Source organism: Typopeltis vanoorti, chromosome 5 (genome assembly GCF_054136105.1).
Source record: "Typopeltis vanoorti isolate ZY-2024b chromosome 5, IOZ_Tvanoo_1.0, whole genome shotgun sequence".
NCBI classification, from domain to species: Eukaryota; Metazoa; Arthropoda; class Arachnida; order Uropygi; family Thelyphonidae; genus Typopeltis; species Typopeltis vanoorti.
Window position 1 is genome coordinate 139,788,950 of NC_143553.1, and position 27,630 is coordinate 139,816,579.

The 27,630-nt window shown below is 36.8% G+C and overlaps 1 protein-coding gene across 3 annotated transcripts in view; it reads left to right on the forward strand.

Moving 5' to 3' along the window:
* Positions 1-27,630, forward strand: part of LOC150106871 (33 kDa inner dynein arm light chain, axonemal-like) — a 70,285-nt gene that overhangs the window by 14,804 nt on the left and 27,851 nt on the right. The window contains exons 2-6 of one of the 3 annotated variants that reach the window (XM_090392783.1): positions 6,580-6,719; positions 13,776-13,945; positions 17,619-17,797; positions 22,626-22,790; positions 26,135-26,569. In XM_090392783.1, coding sequence (XP_090248909.1) covers positions 6,580-6,719; positions 13,776-13,945; positions 17,619-17,797; positions 22,626-22,790; positions 26,135-26,170 — 690 coding nt within the window. In that variant the 3' untranslated portion in view covers positions 26,171-26,569. Of the gene's footprint in view, positions 1-6,579; positions 6,720-13,775; positions 13,946-17,618; positions 17,798-22,625; positions 22,791-26,134; positions 26,570-27,630 lie in introns of those variants that run through there. The other 2 variants (XM_090392782.1, XM_090392784.1) reach the window with 2 other exon arrangements.

Consider the following 27,630-nt stretch of genomic DNA (forward strand, 5'->3'; position numbering starts at 1 on the left):
GCCCGATGAAGAGTAGTCGATCTAGAACAATTTGGACGATATGAACGATTATTCTTCCGTCAAGAAATCAGAGCAGTAATTTCCAAGAGTGTCATTTCAAAAGTTCTGCACACTGTGCATGCGTGGGCAGATGAGGTCATTGTTTCCAATTTTCTGACATTTTAATTGAAATTAGACTTCAAAATGGAAGAATAATCTGATTCAAGTTTCAAAATTGCAATCTTACATGTAAAAAAAAAACAACAACAACTAAAATTCAGAGAGCTTTACATCAAGTTTATGGAGATAGTGCAGTGAAGCGCAACACAGTATCAAAGCGGGCACGACTTTTGTGTAGGTAGAATGCAAGAAATGGCAGGTCCTCGACTGCTACGTATGACATGATGGATCGTGATGAGTAGGATGAACGAAGATCAGTGCCAAACGTGAATTCACAAGTGAAGCAAATATTTTGAAGTAGTAGACAATTTTCTCCCTGTGCGTGTGACCGCCTTTCCATTTATTTCAAAATCTCCATGTGTGGTCTTTAGAGTAGGAAAAGTGAATTATCTGAACTCTAGCCTATCCCCTCGGTACTAATGTACCGTAGGTCTAGAGCCTTTGGCGGGTGAAATTTATTGGTATCTTTATTATTTTTAATGTGATTCACTGTGAGGTCTAGACCTAAAGGCTCTAGGCCTCGCAGTGAATACATCCAACTTTAACTCGTCCAAAAAGAAAATGTCGGCATCAACAAATCAAGGTTAAGTTAACGATGATAATACATTACGACAAGGATGAAGAGGTAGCGACAGACAGAATACTGATATGATTGACTGTGACGGCATACTTATAGAAAGTTTCTGTAAGACATTTTGTATCCAAAAATTCTGATACAAAATGTTGATGAATGGGAGCAGACTTCTCATTTTTCATGACAATGCGAAGCCACAAATTTCACTTGAAGTATCTAATCATATGGAAAAGTATGGATGCATGAGTCCTCCAGGCTTAGATTTGTTCCCTGAATTGAAAGGATTGCTTCACTATCTTTTGATGAAATGGAAGTGCCCTGAAGTATCAAACACATACAACAAGAATGATTTGCTGACAGAAATACAAGACTTAACCAACGTTGGATAGTACTGATATAACAGAACAGAAATCATTTGAGCGTGGTGGGGTGGGGAATGAGTTAACGACCAGCTACACATACCGGCCACTGAATTAGAAACCTTTATGCAGATATACGTCACTTGCACAGAGCATGCGCAAAATACTTGGCCACATGTGTCAGCACGTGTTCTAGACAACTATTTAAGGATGCTGCTGCTACTGCTGGTCAGTAATTGCCAATAGTGTTGATTGCGATGGGAAAAACAGAGGATCTTTCGGAGTTCGATAAAGGGCTGGAGCCACGATTTTGAAAACAGGAGAGCTGACTGGGTTCTCAGAAGGTGAGATACCCCCCCCCTGGTGTTTAATCAGTGGAAAAATAATCAAATTCACATTGCTTATGTGGTCCTCAGACAATCTATCAGGAACGGGTTCGCTGTCGCCTGAGAACGCTTGTACGGACAAACAGGACTTCCTGTGTGTAGCAATTGACCGAAACATTCAATGAAGGATGTTCCCGACCGATATCTGACCGAACTATGCGCAGGGAATTGAAAAGGATCGCTATTGGCAGTCGCAAGCCTATACATAAAATAAAAGTTTCTACTTAAATTAAGGGGATATTAAATCCCGCATAGTTTTAAAACCGAATAAGAAACTCAAAGATCGGAATCAGAGAGTTTCTTGCCGAATATAGTAAACTATAAAGTATCGGCGATACTTTATAGAAGCTTATTAGCTCTTTATATAAAGCGCTAATAAGCTTCATTGCCGAAATGAAGCTTATTAGCTCTTTATACTTGAGTAAAAGTTTCTAATTCAGTAGCCGGTAAGTATAATCGCATGGAATCGTCTTTTTTGCGAAACTGATAAATCCTTCAAATTTTTTTGTAAGCATCGATAAAATTTTTGGATATTTTCTAACGAAAAATGCGTTCTTTAATGTTTCATTATGTTGTAATTCCAAAACTTCTATCTGTAGTTAGTTTGGTACGTCATCAATGTCGACATTAAAAAGGTTCAAACATAATTGCATTTCGATGCTATTTTTATGAAAATCAACAGATCTTGTCGATTTTCATAAAATCAACAAGATTTGTTGCATGGGCGATATCACGAAGTATAGGTATAAAATTATTTTTCATTTATTATTCACATTATAAAATTTATTATTTAAATAATTCGACATACGGGCCACATGCCATATAAGTATGATCAACCTTTTGAGGACCGCCAAGAATGCACGTTTGGGCTGCATGCGGGCCGCTGGTTGCCGACTCCTGCCTTAGGACATTATCCGTGGTAGATTCATCATCTGCCACAGTAATGTGGAGTTGGTATATTCATCCATCAACTCATTAGGCATCATCAGATATCGATATGGTGACTCCTTTCCTTGGTAATGTTCCGCACCGGTCCTCGCCAAGTGGTCTTGTCGTATGCCTTTCTGGAGATATTAGCTCTATAAAGATCAGGCATTCCAGGCACACCATCCACCCATCTCATGAAGATCTACCCTTCCTCTTTTTCCAGGAACTGTACCTTCTGTTACTGTTTTGAGAAGTCCTCCTTCCATCCTTTCAATGTGTCTAAAGTCAGCTTTCTGTTGTCAATAGCTTTAAGAAGCCTTAAAGTTCTGCCGATTATCTTGTCTAGCATCCATCCATTTGGTGACTTTTCAGTATATGATATCCTTAACAGCCTTCTGTAAACACCACATTTCAAAAGCAGCTATCCTTTTCTTATCTACTTCTTTAGGTCCCAGGTCTCATCCAGAATCCTCAACTGGAGATAGATCTATTCTTCCAGATTTTAGACTAGTCTCTGACTGTTGTTTTAGCCATTCCTAATCTTCTTCTGACGTCTTCTATACAGCAGTTCTTCACACTAATAATGGATCCCAGCTATTCGAATTTGCTGACTTCCTCAATTCTTTCTCCGTTAAGATACACGTTTCTCAGGAGCTTCCTTGTCTATATTTGCTTTGAGAACCGTAATGTTTGTCTTGTATTGGAGTCCGTGATATTGTGTTTGCGTCTGCGACGTGATTGGAAATAATCGCGTCTTTTTAAGTTGGTTCGAAGAAATACTACGTGTAATTAAAGTCACTAAGTCACATGCATTAATTGCGAGTGTTTGCCAACCAGTTTATTATGCGGGGAAAAAAAACACTTCCTGTAAGAGAAATCCTGCCACTTCTGTATAAGACTAGCTTACTCACATTCATTTGAAAAGACCTCATAAATGTACCTCGCATCTTAGATGAGATTCAAGTTCAGGTCATTCCGAACAACATCTTTGCTACCGGCAGTCTGTATCTCAGTGGTGTCTGAATTACTCATAGTCTCGCTGTAAATGGGGAAATACGACCAAAGTCCTCAAGAGTATTTTTGCAGACCAGAACTAGAAAATCCAGATGTTTCCAATGATAGTGTTTATCATTGGGTCTTGATTCTTGCCGATTAAACTCGATAATGAAATACATCCTTATATATGCTTCAGGTAGTATTTCTTCTGCAGCTACAACATAAATGAGAAATGCAGGCAGAAGATTCCTATCAGAAACCAAAAGGAACGTTATGACATTCCTGAATACAAATTTCAGGAATAATTTTGCATATAGTCGGATTAACCATTGAAAGGAAGGGCACAGCATCAAGAAATTATCTTTGTTTCTTGACAAGGCTCTTAAGCGTCTCAAGTAGCTAGGCTTCTCAGAAACTTGATATTACTTGCGACAGTGCAAGTAATATCAGTAATATTTGCGTTTTGTACTGTATCTGTAAAATGCATATGTCCTGGTCAGTTTGCCTGTTTTGAGGTATGAAAAACTCGAATTTAAGCTATCCTGTTGTTGCCATGTGAGACTGGCTCACTCATTTTAAATTGCAAAGTAGTGAAAAAGGTTCTTTCCGTCATAGACGGTGTTCGAACCAGCGAAAGAGCCTCATCAAAACTGACGGAGCTACAATAAACAACGACGACAATAGTAATACAGACACATCCCATTATCGGTCGATAGTTAAGTCATTGATTATTCTGTACTCTGTTTTGTCAGTGTCGTTATTACTCCGTTTTTCCTTCTTTTGACACTGCCGTCTTTAACTATTTTCTTTCCGATCTTCCTTCAATTACTTGCTGATGTCAAGTTAAGTTTTTCACGTTAACTTGACCAAAAATGCATATGCGTAAATAAACGAAATACGCCTCTTCATCTTTGCACCAAGCTTTGAATATAATATCACTATTTGCTATTTTAATCGCTATGACTGTTATGTAGAGAATATTAATTTTCATTGCTCTTCATTTTCCCATACTTCCACTGGGCTCAATGACCTCTTACGGCCAAGATGACTTTGATTCTCATAAAATTGATTTGTTCTACTATGGCGCGATAAATCCTATCAGCATAGTCTGCTATGCAGAATGCTTATTTCCTATGGTCTGTTTACCGTTCTGTTTTGCAGAAGGAAACCAACCCTCTACTTCATTATGAGACATGTTAACCCACACACTTTTATAACTTTTCGATTGAAAAGTTATAAAAGTTCATCACTGCCTAGACATTATTCCAACCCATTTCCTTCCATTTCAAAGGACGCCGTAACTATATCGACTGCACTAAGGAGAATTAATATTCATTTTATATACCTATAACTTTTCAGTTACAAAGAAGTATAATCGCCGCGTACTTAACTTAGATCTACACTCTTGATTTGTAACTCTGAATTGATCAGAAATATAGCTTGATAGTCTACATTCAATCATTTATAATGCAGACTTGTACAATAAGCCAGGTCCTTGAGTAAAAATTATACATAGCGATCCTTGCCTAACGACTGCAGGCAGGATAACTGTATACCATTTTAAAATGAATAAAGTAAATTCTCTGATGTTTGAATCTCCAAAGGGAGTAAGCTGAACTCGTTTAGCTCTAGTTTTCGGAAATCGATAGGCAGCTAGCAATACTCTTCAGCTCATTTCTACCAATGATTTTTAAACCTGAGGATAGCAACAATGATCCTCGGTAGCTCAGTCGTTTACGACCATGCCCTTCGATTAGAAAGACCTGGGTTCTAATCCCGTCTAGGACGCGAAGTACATTTATCAGGAATTTTCAACTGAAGGTGAGTTAGCCGTTCTCATACGGATGTGGCAGGTTTCACTCCACATATAGGCAAACCGACCAGAACACACGCAATTGACATACTCGTATAAGAGTATACTTATAGGAAACAGGGCTAACCACCTTTTCCTGTAATTATGGTTATGAAATCCAAAGATATCTTTGACAGTTATGGACCCGTTAATAACCGTAGAAGAAGATGGATGACGACAGTTATGGTAGACAAGTGCAGCCATCTTCTCACATGTGCCAGTATTTCTAAATCATCGGGTTAAAAATCCAAGTATCTGTGAGGAAAAAAATCCAGCCTACAATTCTTCTAACTTTGGAACCCTTTGAGGATAAAAATAAAATTCTATAGTCGATGAGTAGAATCGAACCTAAATGATTATTCTTCTGCTGATCTAACATCGTGATAGTGATTACGAGAATATACAGACACCTGTATAATTCTTACAGTATTTAAAATACATTCATGTATTTCATTGAAACCAATAAAAGCGCTGTTTACATAGCATCTTTAACATCCACAGCAGCAGCATTTTATATATATAAAGAATTTCTCAGACAGCTTTGACATTTGTTTAGACTGTATTATTAAGATACGAAGAGATCAGGTCATCATTTGTGTAATATCATTACGAGTATTTCTTAGTGTTTATTAAGTTTATGCACTCATCTTGATCGTGATGGGCAAAATTGCTTTATTATTCCTCTCACCCTTTACACACGCATTGCCAACCGGACACCGTAGTGTACTTCTTTTATAAATAAGTAGTCAAATTACAGATTATTTATTTTTTTAAAAAAAAAATTCCCTAACGCCTTTTATTCCCCATAGGGAGTAGATGGAGCGACTGTAGCTCTAACCTTTCTGAAGACAGGCGTGCAGCCAGTCTTTGCCCTACAGCTTTCTCCGATAGTGAGCTCTGTTAATAAACCAAGACTTTCAGGAGAGTATAACAGACAACTTCTGCTTCTGGCGGCTCTAAATCCTAACATTTTTTAAAAATATTTTTTAATTTATTTGCGAAAATACTTCAACACCTTTTCAAAAATTTATAAGCTATTTGATGACAATAAAAGTGATTTTGATCATTACTTTTCACTAAGTAATATAATTATCAACTTATTGATTAGATTGTCTCGTACCGAAATCCATTTTATTTTTTAGGAATTTTATCTTTCATCTATGTGTATACAAATATTTATTACCCACTGCCAAACCAGCAAGAACAATTACATAATTCTAGTAAGAATAGATTCTAGCACGAATATTATTATTATTAAAATTGTAATGAATGTAAATTTCTTAAACACTGTTTATCTTCAATTACACACTTTATTTTTAATTACAGAAAACAAAAATTCCACGTTTGTCTCCTGAACGTGAAGCGATTCCCGCTTCCTCACGTCCACACTCGTCACCTAAAGATGAGAAGGATTCATCAAAACGGGATCCTATGGAAGAGATCTTAGATACCGTACTGCCTCCAAGGTATCTATTATTCATACTTAGCATAGAATATACTGGAAGAATATAATGGACCATTCATGATGCTTTAAATAAAGTTAATACATTTAGAATATTATAATGAAAAGATATAAAGTGGTTTGGTTTTAAAAGGATTATCGTATGATAATTCCTCAACTCATGAACCTGAAGCGATTCTCGCTTCCTCACGCCCACACTTATTACTAAAGATGAGGATTCAGCAAAACGGGATCCTTTGGAAGAGATATTACATACCGTACTGCCTCCAAGGTGTGAGTGTCTATTATTCATACATCATCATCGAGTTCCTGAAAATTATATCCTGTATATAATTCTCATCCAAATCAATCTGTTACCAGTCAAAACTGCATCATTATCAGGTCTTATACTTCTGTCTTCTAAGGCACTTTTTACTGTATCAATACACCTATATCTTGGTCTTCCTCTGGGTCTTTTTCCTGCCAACCTGGCAGAGAACACGTGTTTTGCCAAGAAATTATATTCTTATTTTATCCTTTATCCAAGTGTAAGCAAACAAAGTTTGCTCATGATGTACATTTGACCTTGGTATCTCTTTTGGTCTGGCTTTCCACTGATGAGACCTCAATAAAAGTAAAAACTTTTTTTGTTTTGCTAATCTTTCCTCACCCATTCTGTTGAAGTGACCATTCCACCCGAGATTAGCTCTGCTAACGGATTCCTGAATGCTGATAATTATTATTATTTATTATTATTATTATTAGTCACTTCCAGGGAGTCCAAAGACTCATCAAGTGAGGGCATCTACTCTACAACTCTGTCTCCACCACTCACAATCCACCAACTGACCTCAACTACACCACCGCCATCTATCGCCGATGACGACCACTAGTATTTCCTCAAACAATCACAAACATCCATGCCCACGGCGGGATACGAACCCACAGCCTTTCACAGCATAGCACATGAAAGAATAACATAACAATCCTCTTTGTACACAATGTAGTTGCCTAGGTCAACAAAGAAACCCTTCACAAAACAATTCAGTACTTACCACCAAGCACCCACAACAAACACCCCCACCGAAACAACACCAACACACACAACTACCACTACAAACGTTAATTTATACAACTAAACTGTTTCATGGAACTCCAACAGCACTTTTTCCGTATCGAATCCGAATCTGAACTAGTACTAATTAGACTTGTGAAAGGATATGTACTTGGCTAGTAATCGTTTTTTTTTTTTTTAATTGGGATTTCAATAACCTCTGAGACTCATAATATAGATAGTGGTCTGTAATTTCTGATTTTATCTCTTTTTCCAGATAACAGAAATAAAATCGTTTTAGTTCTTCCGTTTGAATAACGGAAGAACTGAAACAAACTTTAAGCTTTTTATAAATTTCCGATGTTCCAAAGATTTATTAATGTATAAAGAAACATAAACTGTAACTTTTGGACATTTATAGGAACATGTCCTCCCATCTTTTAATCCGATTAATGCATTCATTACTTCATCTCATTTATTGCATATAGTTAAAATGAATTAGTTATTCATGAGAGGTGACTTACGTATTTCGCCCTGTCTGTAAAGGCAAAATGTTTTACTTGTTCTATAGGTTCCATTCACAATGCAGTTGATATTTTCAACTTGTACATATTTCATTGTCTTTGTCTTGTTATTGCTGACCTTCACATCATATCTATTACAACAGTTATTCAATTTAGTCAGGGAATCTTGTAGCGGATTTATTTAGAAGTATAATATCATCCGCATAAAGCAAAGAACTGACATTAACATCTCCAATTTTGATATCAGGTTTAATACCACTTTCCTTCATAATGTGATCCATATAGGTAATGAATAACAAAGGGGATAATGTACATCCTTGTCTGACACCATATTTAACATTAAACCATCTTCCTGTACTTCCTTCAATTCTAACTACTAACTTACAACTGAAATAAAGACTAAGCATTGCTTGACACGAGGGTGGTCTGAAACGTTATCGGCCTAGGCCATAGATGGCAACACGATCGGCAAGATTTTTTTTTCTAAGTTGGTACATCTGATATAGGTACTCATGTGAAATTGCAAGTCATTTTATCAAGTAGTTTGGTTTATACAGCTGTCTGAAGCAAAAGTGTTGTCTGTTTCCCTTGAAATGGATAAAATTGAGTATCGTGGGGTTATAAAATTCTTTGTAAAAGAAGGCTTAATACTTTCTTTTACAAAGAAAAGTGCCCATAAACTTTTATGAAATTGATTCGAAGTTCAAAAACGTTTATGGGTACTGTTCTCCTTCGTTTTTCGACAATTAAGAAATGGGCTGTCAAGTTTAAACATGGCCATGCCAGCCTTGGAGATGATCCACATGAAGGACGTCCAAAAAGTGTAACAACACCAGAAATCATTGTCAAGTGCACGATATAGTATTGGATGAATGGCGAGTCAAAGTGCGTGAAATTGCTTAGACTATAAGAGCCTGTGTAGCTCAGTGGATGTGGCGTTTGCACACCACCGCGCTTGGCCGCACGAAGGAAGGCTTGGTTTCGAGTCTAGTCGGCGACTAGAGGAAATTTTTCTAAGCCTTTTTTCGACCGGTTCCCGAGTTAGTCGATCTCTGGCACGGGCGAGCAGGTTTTTCCTCCCGGAAACTCGGGTTTTTCGTCCTGTAAACTCAAGAAAATCGACCGTAGAACCCACATTATTTCAGACATTAAATATATTGTGTTAGGGTTAGGGACCACGAGATGGCGGCACATTTGAGCCGTCTCTTTTCACTGCGTACAGCTTAATTAGTGATAGCCTTGGGCCATCTGTCTCTGATTGGGTACCAGTGGAGATTGAACTGCCCACTCAGTCTCCAAAAGTTAGATAGGGCTAAATGGCCTCGCCTACTCCCGTATACGGGAATAAAAAGGCGTTAGCTGATTTTTTTTTTTTTTTTTTTTTTTTTTATAGGCATTTCAAAAGAACGAGTAGGATATATTTTGCATGAAGAATTGCAAATGAAGAAGCATTGCGCAAGATGGGTGCTGCGGTTGCTCACAGCAGATCAGAAACGCACTCGCATGAAAATCTCTGAACAGTGCTTGGAGCGTTTTAACAAGAGTAAAACTGATATTTTGAGTCGATTTATTCTATGGGTGAGACTTGGATTCACCATTACACACCAAAATCCAAACAGCAGTCAAAACAGTGGACAGAAGCTGGTTTTCAAGCGCCAAAGAAAACAAAGTCGGTTCCATCAGCAGGAAAGTTCATGGCATCGGTGTTTTGGGATGCCAAAGGCATTTTGTTTATTAACTATCTTGAAAAGGGTAAAACAATAACCAGGGAACATTATTTCGATTTTTAAACCAGAATAGACGAAAAAATTCGTGAGAAAAAACCCCGTGTGCAGAAGAAAAAAATCAACTTTCATCAGAACTTTTATCAACTTTCACCTGCCCACAAATGTGTTTTGGTAATGGGAAAATTAAGGGATCTGCACTATTAATTGTTGGAACATCTACCCTATTCCCCAGAATTGGCTCCCTCTGACTTCTGTCTCTTTCCAAAACTGAAACTCTCCCTCGCTGGTCAGCATTTTTCTTCGAAAAGAGGTGATTGCAGCTGTAGAGGGGTATTTTGCAGATCATACTGAGAACCACTACAGGGACGAGATAATCTCGCTAGAATAAATGTACAGTATTAGTCTTACGGGAGATTATGTTGAAAAATAAAAATAATTTTGAAATTATAAATTCGCTTTTTCATTGTTAGGTTAACTTTTCGACCGCCCTCGTATAATGCCTCATTAACACCGTGTTATTCATACTTAGCATAGAATATGCTGGTCTTGTTCATGACGCTGTAAATTAAGTTAATACATTTAAAATATTATAATAAAAAGATGTATAGTGGTTTGGTTTTAAAAGGATTATTATATGATAATTCCTTTCCGCAGTCGGAGGACGATAATATTCTAGCTACTCAATAATTTACATTCCGATTTATTAAATTTAATAAACATAAACATATGAATTAAAATTGTGCTACTTGTTTCAAAAATTCACATGACAAAATAACTTTATGTGCAAACACAGTTGATAATTTACACCATTTTACTTGTTGTCGGAAATAAAACTAAAAATATGTTATGTAAAAATATCGCAGTAGAATTTTTAATTCAAACTTTAAGCTAATAACCTGACTTGAAGTGTTTGATTATCATGTCAAGTACATGCTTATCAAACAACATCTTGTTATTACATTTTTTCGTATATGCATTTTTATGTCATTCCCTCCCACGAGGTTATTTAACCTAATACCGTGGAGTAGGTTAAGAATTTTTTTCTCTTTTTTTTTATTTTTATTTTTATTTTTATCTTATTTATACATAATCCACAAACTCTGCCCTAGTGACCAAACATGGAACTTTTTCAAGCCACTTCAGGTCTATTTCCAATAAGCACGGCGGTGGTCTCATAATTGAGCGATGAAATTCATATACCACCTAAAGACAATAATATACACTGCTTGCGAAGAAGTTAACAGACATCATAGTATAAGGAACAAACAGGCCATGGCGCACACCCTAATAAACTGTAGGACCGCCTTTCTCTGCGATGACTGCAGCATTCGTATGGGACATATTTTCCACAAGCTACGATAGCGATCAATGGGATTTTTGACCATTCTTCCTGTACGAATGAATTGAGGTCCTGGATGGTTGTGGGGCAGACGTCCATTGACTTCACCCGATGCTCACAGTTCATCCGCGACATGTTCAATAGCGTTGAGATCAGGGTTTTGTGGAGACCAGTAAAAATGTAGCGATATTTATGTCAACAAACCACGCAGTTACAGCAACCTTATGACACGGTGCATTGTCTTGCTGAAAGAGACAATAGTCAGTTCCATCGAAATGCCACAAAGTAGGACGCATTGCATTGTCTAGAATGTTCTTGAACTGCGAGAAGTATCTCGCAGTTCAAGAACAACGTTCGTAGCGCCAGACAGTTTCGAGGGCAAACTAGGAAAGACAGGAACATACCATTACACCGCCACCTCCGAATTTCATAGTTTTCTTTACGCACTCGGTTAAGAGACGTTCACCGGCCATCCGCGACAGCCACACCTGTCTGCCTACTCTATACAGGATATAGCGTGAGTCGTCGCTCCATAACACAGCTTTCGAAGCTTCCACATCCCACTGTACACTCTTTTCGCACATGTTGGTTCGGGTAATAATAATATGGGGGCTTGCATATTGCGGTGTCATGAGCATGTCATGAGCTTCGGTTCTGAATGTTTTTGTGCAGATTCCTGTTCCAGTCGATGACCGGAACTCCGTATTCAATGTGTCGGCCGACGAATGGCAGTTTTTACGTATTTTCCTTCGCAGCATCCTACAGTCACGTTCGGTGAGTGGGGTTGTCGTCCACAACGAGTAGCACTTGCAGTTCACTCCGTGCGCTTCTATAGTATCACTGATTGTTGACCTGAGACGGCCCAATTTGTCAACAGTTTCCCAAAGAGATAGGCACCTGCAACATGGCGTTCTATCACAATGCTTCTTTCGAACTCTATCAGTTTCCTTCTTGCGGCCATTTCACCCTGACACAGTTGCACCGACTTGGGTGCATCATATTCCTCCAATTCATACTGGCTCCAAATACGTGACTTGTTACATGTCACGATGAACCTTGCCCATGGGAGTGTCCGTTGACTACTTTCCAAGCAGTGTACATCTGTGCCCACTGGATGTCTTGTAGTCATCGCAGCAGCAGATGATTTAGAGTAAAGATCTCTATCTGCTCTTGATTCTTTTAACCGAAGCTGGAAATTGAAAACTAATGTAATGCCACGGATTTTTTCTGAGCCTATGAAACTCCAGCATGATTCAGGCAACGTTGAAAAAAAGTACGTTAGCCATTAACCACGAAGTTTTATTTTTATTTATTTTGATATCCTCTTCATAAGTATCTGATGATCAGTTCGCATTATTAGTGTTTGCTCCTTCATCATCATCATTATCGTCTGCATTCTGAACTGCTTAGCAAACAGAGATTTATGGGACATACCCTGCAGTGTTCCCTAATAATTCATGAAGCCACATCATGACAGAAATGTTCAAGTGACTTCGAAACTGATGAAAACTCGTGAATCAATTCCATCGGTTTCGAAGTTGAAGAACATCACTATGAATATGGCATTTTGTGGTTATTACGAAGTTTCATAAATGTAGTTCAGATGGCTGAGTTATTTAAGTGTGTGTGTGTGTGTGTGTGTGTGTGTGTGTGTGTGTGTGTGTGTGTGTGTGTGTGTGTGTGTGTGTGTGTGTGTGTGTGTGTGTGTGTGTGTGTGTGTGTGTGTGTGTGTGTGTGTGTGTGTGTGTGTGTTATATTACTTTATTCGATGATATTAACTTCTCCGTTTGAATTTTGTAGTTATAACATGGCTGTTTTACACAAATAATACTTGTATTTATATTGTATTTATATACTTGTATTAATAATTTCAGCTGCAGATTAATTAACTATTAACTATGTGTGTGTTACTCTACGAGGGGGGGGGGGACTGAGTAGTTCTGATAAACACCTATAGAAAAAATGATATTAAAGCAACTGATATAACCACAAGATCTTGTGGTTGTATCAGTTGCTATGGTTTATTTGTTGCTATTCAGTTTATCTGGTTTCTTTCGATTAAAGGTGAGTTAGCCGATCTGATACGGAGGTACGGGGTTTTTTCCCACCCGGAAACTCGGGTTTTTCGTTCCCCAGAATAGGCAAACCGGCCCAGGAACACACCTCAGGACTGTCGCGGTTGTGAAATCCACAGCTGAAGAACCTCAATGGTTCGTGAAAAGCTTAAGACAAGACAGGATATAACCACAAGAAAGAACATATCTTAAAACCCTTTAACCCCCATGTTTCATCAAACTCTAATAATTTTTCCCTTTTCTTTCTTTCTTATAGTTATATCAATTGCTTTAATATTATTTTTGTTCTATAAGTGTTTATCGGAACTTCTCAGCCCCCTCGTATCATTGCTAATTATTAACATTCGTATTTCCACACGCAGAGAATATGAAGAAGATGGACAAGTATATATATTCGCAGTGTCACGTGAACCAGCTACAAGAACAGATGTGTTGAACCTTCAACAGCAACTAGGAGTTCAGATGCAACAAAGGCAAGCGAGATCAACTGGAATTTGTCCCATTAGACGAGACCTCTATACTCAGTGCTTCGGTAAGTAAATGGGAAATGTATGAGAAATAATTATTATTGATTAATTTCTTCATTATTGTTTGGGGTACAATTTCATCTTAAAATTGTACTCTGGATGAGTACAATTCTAATTATATCGAGATATGAGAGATATATATACAATACAGCTAAAATTTGTTGTCCAAGTTTAGAAACTTCAGGAGGAAATGTTCAGTTTTAATTTAAGCTGGTAGATGAATTTCATTGCCCACTGTGAGACCTAGTTAGTGGAAGCCGGAAGTTGGAAAAAAAGTTCCATGTTTGTTCAAAAGTGCTTCCGTATTATCGAACTTTTAGTCCAATCATGGTTCTATGTACAAATGGATTCACAACCTTTTTCTGGATATGATTCGCTTAAGAATAAATAAATAAATAAAAAGGAAGTGCTCTATATAACGAAAAATATGTTTTCCCAATTAGAACATGTAATTGATAATTAATTGTTTTTGATTATTGTGATAAAAAAAAAAAATAACACCTTTTCGTTCCAAAAGTAAGACGACGCTCTTTTAACCCTAGCCTTTGAAAATCCACATCGAGCGTCGTCATCTTTTTGCTATTATGAATTAAGTGAATTTCTGGCATCGTCCTAAACGGAATGATGATGATAATACGGAGGTGGATAGCTGCTACCAACTCTTATTCCCAATCCCACGTAGTATTACTCTATGTATCATATGCGTACTGTACAGCCGATTTTTCTACGTTGCAGTTAAAATCCGAAGTCTTTTTATTTTCCTCTTAAAATAAAAATAGAATACCAAAGATTGAAAACTCCATAATAGACCCAAAAAATAAAAAAAATTTAAAAAATAAACAAAATAGAAAAAGTTCATCAATAGAATCAAATCTCCGTTTTTTTCTTTTGCTGGAAATGAGAAATTTACACGGTTACCCAGGCACGTTCTTTTGATAATAAACTATAGTCCAGTAAATTTTACAACACACTGTTGGGATGTATTCTTTGAGAAAGTGATCAAATATCCTGAGTCAGTTTTGACAATAAAAATCCACCAGTAGGATTTTTATGTTGTCATTATGGGGAAATGCGTTTTCGATCGGCTAAGAATATATTATAAGTTTACCTTTGCTTTAAATTGATGAAAACATAACTGTAACCATAATATAAATATACCATTATTAAATGTTAATGCACTTCATAAACAAAATATAATTATAATAAATAAAGTAAACATAACCGAAATAAATATTTTACTATACCATAGTCATCTAAAATCTTTTTCATGTTAGCTTACTGGCCATTTCATGTTAGCTTACTTAAAACTTATCAATCATGATATATATATTTGACTAAAGTTTATAAGGCAGAATAGCTGAATAAGTTGATAAAATGTATTTTAATTGACATATATATATTATGTATGTCAATTCTATATATATTATATAGAATTTAAAGTATAAATAATTAAAATTGAACATAAAAGTTATGGTTGTTTACTATTAAATTTCCTATATCACTACAATATAGCTCAATATCTAAATAGATCTTATGCCCTTTTTTTTAAAAAAAAAAAAGGATGCAAATACCATTCAATAAATATAAATATAAATATATGAAAATATTTATTTATTTATTTAAATACCGTATCTGTTCATTTATTTAAGGCTTAAATTAACTTGATTTTTCATTTATGTATTTAAGGTAAATCTAGATCGTTTGATATTATTTTTTGTTAAATTGTTGAGAAACATTGATGATATCTTTCTTTGAATGTTTAAGGAGTTGCTATATTGCCCTGTTTATGGTTTTAGTTGATTTTATATGTAATTTTTGGAATTTATATTACCTCATGAACTGTAAATCTTAAAACTTCGTGTAGACTGGCCCGAAGATTCAAAGAAAATCCTAGGGAATTCTTTAACTATGTGGCCAGTAGGAGGAGATTGTGGGAGAATGACATTGTGGGATAAATATGGGAATGGAGTGACTGATGTAGAGGATATAGTGGAGTTCCTCAATCCAGGTGAGCACTTTATTGGAGTATTTCATCCTGGAGAAGAAGGTTTTAATACTAGAGGGATAGGGCAGGTTCGAGGTTTAGAGGTGCAATAGGAGAGCGTGTTCCAAATACTGAGTACTCTGAATTTTAGTAAAGCTGTGCTGTGTGGACTGGATGGTATTTCACCACGAATTTTGAGAGAATGTGCTAAAGAACTGACAGCTCATTTGACTTGGCTTTTCAATGAAAGTCTGACTTCGGGAAAGTTGCCCAGGGAATGCAGGGAGGGTAAGATAGTGCCATTGCATAAGGGCAGTAGAAAACTGGAATTGTCTAATTACAGGCCAGTTTGTGTTTCATCAGTAGTTAAGATCTTGGAGAAATTAGTTAGGGACCGTATATAGCATTGAGCAGATGAGGGTAATGTTATCTGTGAGTGTCAACATGGATTTGTGAAGAGACGCTCTTGTTTTAGTAATATGCTAGCCCTTGATAATAAAGTTACAAGAGCAGTAGATCAGGGAAAGACATATACTGCCATTTTCTTGGATTTAGCGAAAGCATTTGACAGGGTGCCACATGATAAGATGATATTTAGGTTGCAGCACATGTGTTTGGATGTCAGGTTGGTCAACTGGATACAGGATTGGCTTTCCGATAGGTATCAGAGATTTGTGTATGGTGGGGAAGTTTCAAGGAGGCAGAGGGTTACAAGTGGGGTCCCACAGCACTCAGTACTGGGACCTATATTTTTTAACCTTTATATCAATAGCATTGTCAGTGGGTTGCAGGGGGATATTCAGTTGTTTGCGGATGATGTGAAGTTGGGAGGGGTTATTGGTAATAGTGCAGATGTGGTAGCCCTGCAAGAGGATTCGAATAAGTTAGACAGATGGACAAACGAATGGAGAGTGTCAGTTTAATGCAGCAAAATGTAAGGTCTTGAGGTTTGGGACATATCGATGGGACGCTGCATACTCTATGGGAGGAATTAAACTCGAGGAAGTAGAGGAGACAAGAAATCTGGGGTTGATGATTGATAGAAACCTGAAATTTAGGGGACATATTGCAAAGGTGGTGAAGGTAACACAGAGGATTGCTGCAATAATGAGAATGGCGCTGACCTGCAGAAATAAAAGAGTTATCATTTCGTTGTATAAGACCCTGATCAGCCCACATTTAGACTACTGTTCTCATTTTTGGTCCCCAGGATTTGAAGGGGATAAATTAACTGTGGATAGGGTACAAAGGCGGATAACAAATATGGTTTCAGAACTGTACAATGTTAGTTATGAGGATCGTCTGAAGGAATGTGGACTGCAGAGTTTCATGGATGGAAGAAGGAGAGGTGATATGATTGAGACTTTTAAACTGCTGAGAGGTGGTTACAGGGTTGATACTAGGGAGTTCTTTCGCTTGGTTGAACAGCGGGAAGTAGTGATGACAAGGGGGGCCATCCCTGGAAGTTACGAAAGGAAATTGTGAGCAAGAGGGTGAGGAGTGGTTTCTTTGCATAGAGGGTGGTTGAACTGTGGAATGCATGGTGAGAGCGAGAACGATCAACAAATAGTGGTATGATAGACTGTTTCTTAGGAAGGGCCTCCCGCGATGAGTCTTTTGACTCCATGGAGGCTTAAATAATAATAATAATAGTAATAATATATGCCAAACTTTTCTGATTATTTCCATTATAGACGAATTGATTCGCCAATGTACAACAAACTGTCCAGAGCGAGGCTTGCTGTTATTACGCGTGCGTGACGAATTGCGCATGACGTTAGCCAGCTACGAAGCCATTTATGATAGTAGCATTGTATTCGGCTTAAATAAAGCTCTGCATTCTGAACAGATTAAAGAAGATACAGGTCCTCTGGTAAGTATACCTGCATTTGAACAATTTGGAAACTATTATTCACTGACTAATTAATTAACAATACTGAACATTGCACAAAAATATGTATACGTTTGTTTAAGAATGATTATATATACGAGGAGGGGGGGGGGGGGGTCTGGAAAGTTGTGATGAACATCTAGAACAAAAATGATATTAAAGCAACTGATATAACCACAAGAAAGAACATACGAGGATATAAGAATATAAGAACATAGTTACCTTCATAACTCTGTTAATAGTATGTTCTTTCTTGTGGTTATATCAGTTGCTTTAATATCATTTCTGTTCTAGGTGTTTATCGGAACTTTCCAGACCCCCACCCTTGTTGGATAGAGCCTCCGTAACTCAGTCAATATGGACGAAACTCTTCGGTTGGAATTACCCCGGTTCGAATCCCATCTGTGACGCGAAGAATCTTTATCAGTGCTTTTCTAAAATATTTACTCAAACAGGCAAATCTGCCTTTCGTGAACACATACGTATCTTGTTATTATTATTCCTTCCCTCCTCTTTTACCTTGCGGCATCGAGGATTTTTCTACACTTAACCGCTACCGTTTCGAGGATAAAGTGGTTAACCCTACACCTCCCGGTGTGATCTATGTCTGTATATGTGTGTGTGTTCACGGGCCGGTTTGCCTATTCTTGGGAACGAAAAACCCAAGTTTCCGGGTGAAAAAAAACCCCTACCTCCGTATGAGACCGGCTAACTCATGTTACTGACGGGAATCGAACCGAGGTCTTTCCGGTCAAAGGGCTTCGTGTATACCGACTGAGCTATGGAGGCTCACCCACGTATTACAGACAAAACACTTACCCTTAGAAGAATGCAGCAGAGGAATGGGAAGCTGACTGTATTAAACTGCCTAAAACCTTTAATCCGGAGACTCATCTTGTCTCAGACGGACGAGAGAAATGGATGGATATTTTATATATTATCAGTAGTAGATTAGTTCTAAATTATAGAAGGTTTTATATGTACAGCAATCCCTCAATTAATGCGCCTCCGATTAGTGCGTCATTTTTTTTTTTTCCGATACCCAAATTCGATTAGTGCGCCTATATACATCTTAAAACTAAATGTTACAGATTTAAAAAATGTTCTAGCTATACATTTTCTATGGCTAACTATTTTAAAAAATCTCACGAGGGTCAAATAATTTAGTTACCGAATTAAAACATTTTCCAAAGTTATTTTTAATGGCATAATACACTATTTCCATGTACACTATGTTCCAAATTTACCGCCAAAATTTATGTTGTCTGCTAATTACATAGCATTTTGCTCATCATATCTCGTGCCTCCTTTGCAATTGTTTTCCTTATTTTTATTTTTTTAAGTATTTTCTTAACCTTTCATCATGGATAAAAGAATAAGTGAGCAAAAAAGTGGAAGTGTGAAAAAGATTCGAAAAGTAATCTCATTGGAAGAAAAACTTGAAGTAAACGAAATGTTGGCCGAGTGGTTAGCGTATCCGCTCTCCAGCCAAAAGGCTGGGGATTCGAATCCTGCCGTGGGCATAGAAGTTTGTGATTGTCTGTGAAAATACTAGTGGTGGGAGTAGCGGGCGGTAGATGGTGTTGGTGTAATTGCGGTTAGTTTTAGTTGGTGGATGGAGTGGTGGAGATAGAGAGCTGTTGAGTAGGTACCTTCCTTCGATGATTCTTTGTACTCCCTGGAGGTGTCACGCAGTAATAATAATAATGAACAAGGCGAGTCCAGAGCAAAGATAGGACAAGAACACAAAAATGGATGAATCAACTCTAAGAACAATTTTAAGCAAAGCTGCTGAATACAAAGAGAAAGGTAAGACTGCTTCATGTTCATCATGCATGCACTCGAAATCAAAGTATTATAATGATTGAATTAGAGAGACTTATTTCTACATGGATCGAAGATTGTAACCAGAAACGAATCCCGCTAAGCACTGACCTTATTAAATCAAAAGCATTAAGTCTCTTGCAACCTTGAAAGAAAGCGCTATCAATGATGGAAAAGAAGAATTCCATGCTAGTGCTGAGTGGTTTGAGTGTTTCAAAAGAGAAATAGCCTACATAATGTTCGAATCACAGGCGAAACTGCAAGTGCAGATAAGGAAGTGGTCGCAAATTATCCTGAGATGTTGAAGAAAATTGTGAAAGAAGTGACTATTGGGACCAACAAATATTTAACGTCGATAAAACCGGTCTTTTTTTTTTTTTTTTTTTTTTTTTTTGGAAGCGAATGCCTTCCAAGGCTTTTCTGGCCAAATGTGCAAACGATTTTAGAGGATTTTTTAAATGAATCTAAGTTGATTAAATCTCATTCTGAGAAATTGAGCGATTCCGACCTGCTAAATTTATATGCACAGCAGGAAGATCCTGAAGAATATGAAGAAAATTTAATTACTGACAAGCCCAAAGAGATTTCGCAGAAACAATTGAAAACTCTTTTTCTTATAATTCTGTAAGTATTGCTGCTTTTCAAGCAGCAATACTTACAGGCTGACCCTGGTGAAGTAAATTTGCAGAAGAGTAGAAGAGGCAATAGGGCCATACAGTCAGTTGTATGAAAAAAAAAAGAAACAGAATGCCCGCCAAACTACGTTAGTTCAGTTCTTTATTAAGAAGTAGAATTATAAATTTATATTCTGAATATGTTTTATTGTCTTTCAGCTTCATGGTTTTCCCTTAACTAGGCCATGAGACATACTCTAATTCTTTTATGAAAAGAAATTAAGAGTCAAAAAAGAAATTTGAGGAACGAATTATACTTTTTCCCATAGGTTATTATATTCGATTAGTGCGTTTTAGATTAATGTGCCTGTTTTAAAGAACGCATTAGGCGCATTAATCGAGGGATGCTGTAATTAGTTTCTTGCATTCCATGAACTGACAAAATTTTAAATTGTTTTTACATTCATCTCGTCTGGAAATTAGATGACTTTGGTGCATACGCACCAAACATGGAATTATTTAAGCTATTTCACTCTTCCAATAAGCAGGGTGGTGGACTCACACAGAACGATGAAAATCAACCAGCTAAAGATATTCTCACACACCCGTGTGATAAGTGGATTCGAACTTACCGTTCGTTGGTCGGAGAGAGAGGAAACACAGTTCCTCTCTCTCAGCCAGGCCGTCTAATTAAGAAAAATGCACGTATTTAAGTTCCTGCAAGATCACATCTGTAACATATGATTACTTATACTAACTTCATAGTGAGGCGTTGAGTTGTAAAAGCGTGGTTTTTCGAAAAACCACATTTGAACTTCAACAGTAGTAATAATAGTAGTAGCGAAGAAAGGGGAAGCAGCCGTCCTCACTCTCTCTCTCTCTCTCATCTCTGTAAAAACGAGGAGGTTCATATTCCCCGTGTGAGGAATCGTCAGGGAACAGGAAGAGAGGAACCAAATAAATAAATAAACGGAGAACTATGAGACCCACGAAATCTGTTTGGTCATACTCGCTCTCCTCTATTTGTAAAGTATGAATGACAACTTAAATTTCTTATTCATATTTTGCATATTGTTTCCTGAATTGTTTCATCAGCCACCGATGAAGAAACACTTCATCGATGGCTGAAGGTTGAATGAAGAGTAATTTTCGAGGCTTTTTCAAAATTAAACAAGTTTTTTTTTTTTCCCGGTTCACTTCCGGTTCATTTACAGAACATTCCCAGCTATCAGCTAGCCAACAGTAACTGTGAGGCAAGTGTATAATTATTATTATGTGTGTAATTTGCGTGAGCCTCCGTAGTTCAGTCAGTATAGACGAAGCCCTTTGGTCGGAAAGACCTGGAGTCGATTCTGTCAGTGACGTGAGGAACCTTATCTGGTCTCTTTCCACTAAAAGTGAGTTGTTGTGTGTTAGGTTCCATCTGACTCCTGGTGTTTCTATGAACATACGCTCTCCATTCAGATCTGGCCATATCTTTCAGAATTTCCAGTTGCTTCTTTAACTTCATCCACCCATCTAATTCTTGGCTTTCCTCTTCTCCTGCTTCCATCAACTTTAGCAAGCATCTTCTGCAGACTGTCATTTGCTCGCAAATATGTCCAAAGTATGACAATTTTTGCTTGATGATCATAGCTTCGAGGGAGCAATCTGGCTTTATTCTTTCTGTCACTGATTTATTGGTTTGCTTTGCAGTCCATGGTGAGTTAGCCGGTCTCATACGGAGGCAGGTTTTTTTCATCCGGAAACTCGGGATTTTTGTTCCCCAGGCAAACCGGCTCGTGAACACACGCATCTACAGACATAGGACACACCTGGAGGTATAGAGCTAACCACCTTATCCTCGGGACAGTATCGGTTAAATGTAGAAAAATCCTCGCCACCGCAAGGTAAAAGAGGAGGGAAAGAATAAGACGAAGTGTAAATTGCGTTACAGCCTCCGTAGCTCACTCAGTTTCGACGATGGTTACAGGTTTATTCCTATATATATATATATATATATATATATATATATATATATATATATATATACACAGAGGAGACTACGAGAATAAGAATCCGTGGAATCTCGTTTCGAAAATCTCATATGGAATTGTGTGGACAACTGAAATTGCGTTAGTTCTCAGATTTACAGAGCTAAAAACTCTACTGCTTTCATACACGACTGGTTAACTCACTTGCCGCTGGGGGAAAAAAAAAAAAAAAAAAAAAAAACGTGGTGTGTAATTAAGTAGCCAATTTAGGGAAATCCACTTTTAAAAAAATAATAATAATAGTCGAAAGACTGCTTAGTAAGATTTCAAAATGTTTAGAAAGACTAGAAATTAATTCGATGCAAAATTCTAACCGAAATGCATTATTTGACTTCACAGATCTCAAATTTAGAAAAGGAAAAGGAAGTTCTAAAGGAAAAGCTATCGAATGCAAAAATGCGTTACGATTTGGAGAAAAAAAGATTTGCCCAAGAACACAAGAATGCTGCCAGAAACCACGATGAAAGGATGGATTATCTTTCAAAATCCAATCGACAGTTGGAAGTAAGTTCGGGTTATAAATTTTAAGCAACTTTTTCTTGTTTTCTGTAATATACTAAACACTTCAAACTAAAAATACAGAAAGAAATCTTGAATAATCGATATTAAAGAAAGTGCGGTATTTTTAAATGAATATTTTATGTCACATAAAAAAAATTCGTTTATTTTTCTGTGTTAACGAATCTTTGGGATCTACAATATGATTTGGAAATCATAAATTGCAAGCTTCGATGTGTTGTGTGAAACTAAGGGAAGTAATCCAAGCATTTGAAAAATAAATAAATAAATAATAATAGAAAACATAAAAGAATACTTTTGAACAACATTCAGTTTGTACATTATTCAACCGAAAACAGTACAATCGGGAAATTTGGGAAGGGAGAAAAAAGAGATCTGTGGATATTTAATTAATCACTAATATTGTAAACGCTGATCTATTTGCCATTCTCTAGTAGATTGAGTGAAACCTTGCAAACTTCAGTGCTACCACAAAATCCCGTCTTATTTCTCTCTTCATTCCTCCTTTAAATAGATATTTTCGTGAACCGTGTTCTGCCGAAGTGGCCACTACCATTCCTCCCCCTCTTCCCCCCCCACACCCAAAACCTGTAAAAGAGACTTACCAAAATAGATTTTCATCCTTTCCTTGCATTCTGTTATACTCTTATACTTTAGAATTTTCTAAAGAAGTTCTAAAGTACCCGTTTTCCCCAAAAAGACTCAAACTCCAGCTGTTCAAGAAATATATCGACAAGTTCTTTCTTCCTTTGTCCTTAACCACTTCGTTTGCAAACAAAGTGTGTTAATATTATATTTGCTTAGGTTCTACAACTCAGACATAAATTCTGTTGTAGAAGTGACTCTGCCAGATGGCTGCTATCTCTTGCCGATTTTGTTCACGATTTTTGGCAACATTTACACTTCATAGATAATTCAATTTCTCATTATTGCTATTTTGTTTTGACCTTTTGCATTCGTTGGGATATGCTAATAATTGGTTGTTTTCATCCACTGACAGTTGACAGTTTATAATATATGGGTATTGTTAACTTATAATGTTACATTATCATGCGGTTATAATGTTATAACTTATAACATTATTACTTATAACTTATAAAATTATTAGGTGTGTTAAGTTATAAATTATAACTTAACACACCTAAGATATGCAGATGATATTATAATTTTTGAAAACACTCCAGAAGACCAGAAGAATATATAATGATAGAAGATCTATATCATGAAAGCAGAAAAGTCGGGTCTAAAAATAAACAGAGAAAAAACTAAAATCATGTTTAATCATTTTGTAACACCAAAAATCATAATAATAGAAAACGATTTCTTGGAAAGAGTCTCTTCATATGCATACTTAGGTCATCTCATTGATCTAAACTGTGGACTCCAAAAGGAAATAAATAGGAGAGTTCAACTTGCCTGGAATGCATTCAGAAAATTAAAAAGCATTTTTCAAAACAATGATGTCCCACTCTGTTTAAAAAAGAAAGACATTTAACCAGTATATATTTCCAGTCATCACATATGGTTGTGAAACTTGGTCTCTAACAAAAGCACTGGCAAATAAACTAGCAACAACTCAAAGAAAAATGGACAGGTTGATGGTAGGCATCACATTAAAAAATAAGAAGCGAAACACCTGGATAAGAAGCCAGACTCACATCACTGACATTATTCTTCACCAAAAGCGACTAAAATGCAGTAGAAATGGGCCAGACACCAGAAGAGAAGATGAACGATGGACCACCATACTAACGAACTAGATTCGAAAAGAAAGGAAACGAGGACCGAGGACGTCCTAAAAGAAGGTAGAGTGATGAATTGTCAAATTTTGTTGGGGAAAAGCGGTCACCCATTGCCAAGAACAGAGAAAGGTGGAAAGAACTGGAGGAGGCCTTCGTCCAACAGTGGACAGAAAATGTCTAAAAAGAAGAAGATAATTTTATTATGGTTAGTAAATAGAAATTACTGCATACTCAATTGCTAATTATATGCCTTTTTTGTTATGTTTATTCTCCGACTTTTGGGATGGTTACTGAAGCTCTGTGTTTACAGGTATAAAGATAATTCCTTTTATTTCAATTGCTGGTAAGACTTTACTGCTATTTTTTCCGATTACCAGTACTGAATTACGTAAGCGTGAGGCATGACTAACTACTCAATCAGTGCTTCAGTTCGTTTTCGTTCCATCGAAGTGACGCAGTCTACTGTCTCCCCCCCCCCCTCAGGCTGACATTTTTTTTATGTTTTAAATCTTTTACAAATGTTTGTAAAAAGTATTGGAGTTAATCGAATGTTCTTACCAAGTAAAACGTGTGGCTAGCTTATTGAGAAGTAACAGGATATATTGTAACGCGTAGACTGTGTACGTTGCTTTATCAAAAAAAAAAAAAGCCACCAAGATATTCTTCGACCCAGAGGAGGAAGGACTGCCACAGTTATCTTCGAGATGTTAAAACTTAATTTTAGAGAGGAAACCGAGAGCAAAAAAAAAAAAAAAAAAATGTAATCATTTGAATCGTTTTTCCATGTTCAAAACTGGAGCTGCCTGTTAATGGTACTAAATTTTGGGGATGCTGCTGTCTGTAGATCCGTGTGTATTCACGAGGCCGGTTTGCCTGCTTGCGGAATGAAAAAACCACCCGGTAAACTAGGGTGGGACCCTGCTGTCCACGCTCAAGACTGGCTAACTTGGCTATGGCTGAGGAAAATCCTTAAGCTCCTCACGTCGGCGACGGGAATCGAACCCAGGACACTCCTTTCCCAGGCATATGGTTGCGAAGCGCAAATCCATGTTTTGGATTTAGTTGAAATCACTGTTGAAACAACTAAGGCTATGAAGCCAGGATATTCCGACGTCTTTTTTTTTTTTTTTCCTGGGTGGGGGATAAACTTCGTCAAACCTAATATGACATGTGACATGTCATTAATGCTCGTATATATTAAATTTTGATATTTTAATTACACGTTTTCTGTTAACATCATATTCTTTGTGTGTATTCACAAAGAATATGATGTTTTTCTTTGTTTTCTTTGGTTGGCGGTGTAGCAGACTAACGTATATTATTCTAAATTTATTCAGATCGCACTCGAGTTAAGACATGCAATCTGGGACACTTGAAGTACATAAAAATTACATACTAACATTAAGCGTTTATTTCGTGGTTTATATCGAGATGGATATATGGAGCAAACGAATGAGCTGTAGTGGTGAGGAATAGGCGAGAGACTACGAATGTTGTTTTTATTTATTTGAAAATAAATTAAAATAGAATAAAATATATGCATATAATTAACAAAAATTGTTATTGCTAAATATTTTTACTTTCTAGGACCAGATAGGCATGATAATTCAGTCGAAGAATTAGCATTAACCTTAGCAAACGATAATTATCTATCTGTGGTGCATTATCGCTATATCTGGAATTATTCAGTGTCACTGGTTTTAATTTCATGACGATTTTTCAGCATTCTGAAGTATTTGTGTATCCAAGTAAACTGCCGAGATTTACAAGTTAATTACAATTTCTTCTTTATAAGTATTCAGCAGTGCTTCGATAGCTTGTAATGTATTGGCAAGCGATAGCAATCCCCTGCTAAATCAATCAACTATCTGACTTGATCAAAATAATTAAACAGGACTATGCAGCAATTAATACTAAGATCATCTAAGTATGGATAAATATATAGGTTAAAGCATTTTTTTGTTTTGCCATTTTGTTGTTCATATTTTTCAATAATAAAATGTGTACATCATCATCATATAATTTGCTTTACTCTTTAAGACTAGTCTTTTTGCTTTCTTTCGCATATCAGAAGTAGAATATTCAGTGAATCAAACTCAACGCACAGAACAACGAAGGTGGACACAGAAACTGGTATTTCGGCGGTGGACTTCGGTTGTCGAGTTGGAATTCTGACGTCTTACGTACAGTACTAGTGTCCTATATATTTATTTACACCCTTCATGGGTGAGATTAGTGATCTAGATAATCCGATTTCTTCCCCCTTTTCTAGCGATCATACATGAAACTTTTGCAAGCCGCTTCGGACTACCTAAGCAGGATGTTATTCACTATAATGAAATTCATTTACCACCTAAAGATATTCATAACCATCTGTACCACAGCGTGATTCAAAACCGTAGCGTTATTGATTGGAGAGCCACAGACGTTATCCATCCACTCGGTCAACCAAACCGTTGTGGACTCTGCACAGCATCAGACCGAAGTCTGTTAACTAAGAAATTTATTCCTTGTCTCCATTGTTCAGGATAAAGTATTTTTGTCAGTCTGCAAATCAGTTCAAAAAAAAATAAAAATGCCGATTTCTGAATTTTTATTTTATTTTTAATTGCCCTTGTGGAATCACTGTGGCATAGTCTCAGCTGCAGAAGTAGAATTTAGTAACACTACTTTGTTTTCTGCATACAAAAGGTAACTTGAAAGGATTCATTTCCCATTAAGGCTGAAAAATTAGAAGTGAAAAAGTGCTGTCTAGATCTGCGAAATTCGAAATGGTTACCAAAACTCCTATGACAAACCTTGCCAACTCCATATACGACCATCTAACTCCCCGTCAGAGATAAGCCTTTATAAAGGTTCCTCATTTTCCTCTAGAACATAAACAGTTATAAGAGCTTATAATTTATTTATTGTCAAAATCAATTCAAACGAATACACGTATTTGAATGCCGCAAGAACATTTTTAAAAAAATAAAAACTTTCAAGTTGTTTGTTGATTACAATACCTTTTGGAAACAGACGTAACTCTATTACTAAACGAATACTTAGCTCCTTTTAAATATGCAGTGGTAGAACACTTCGAT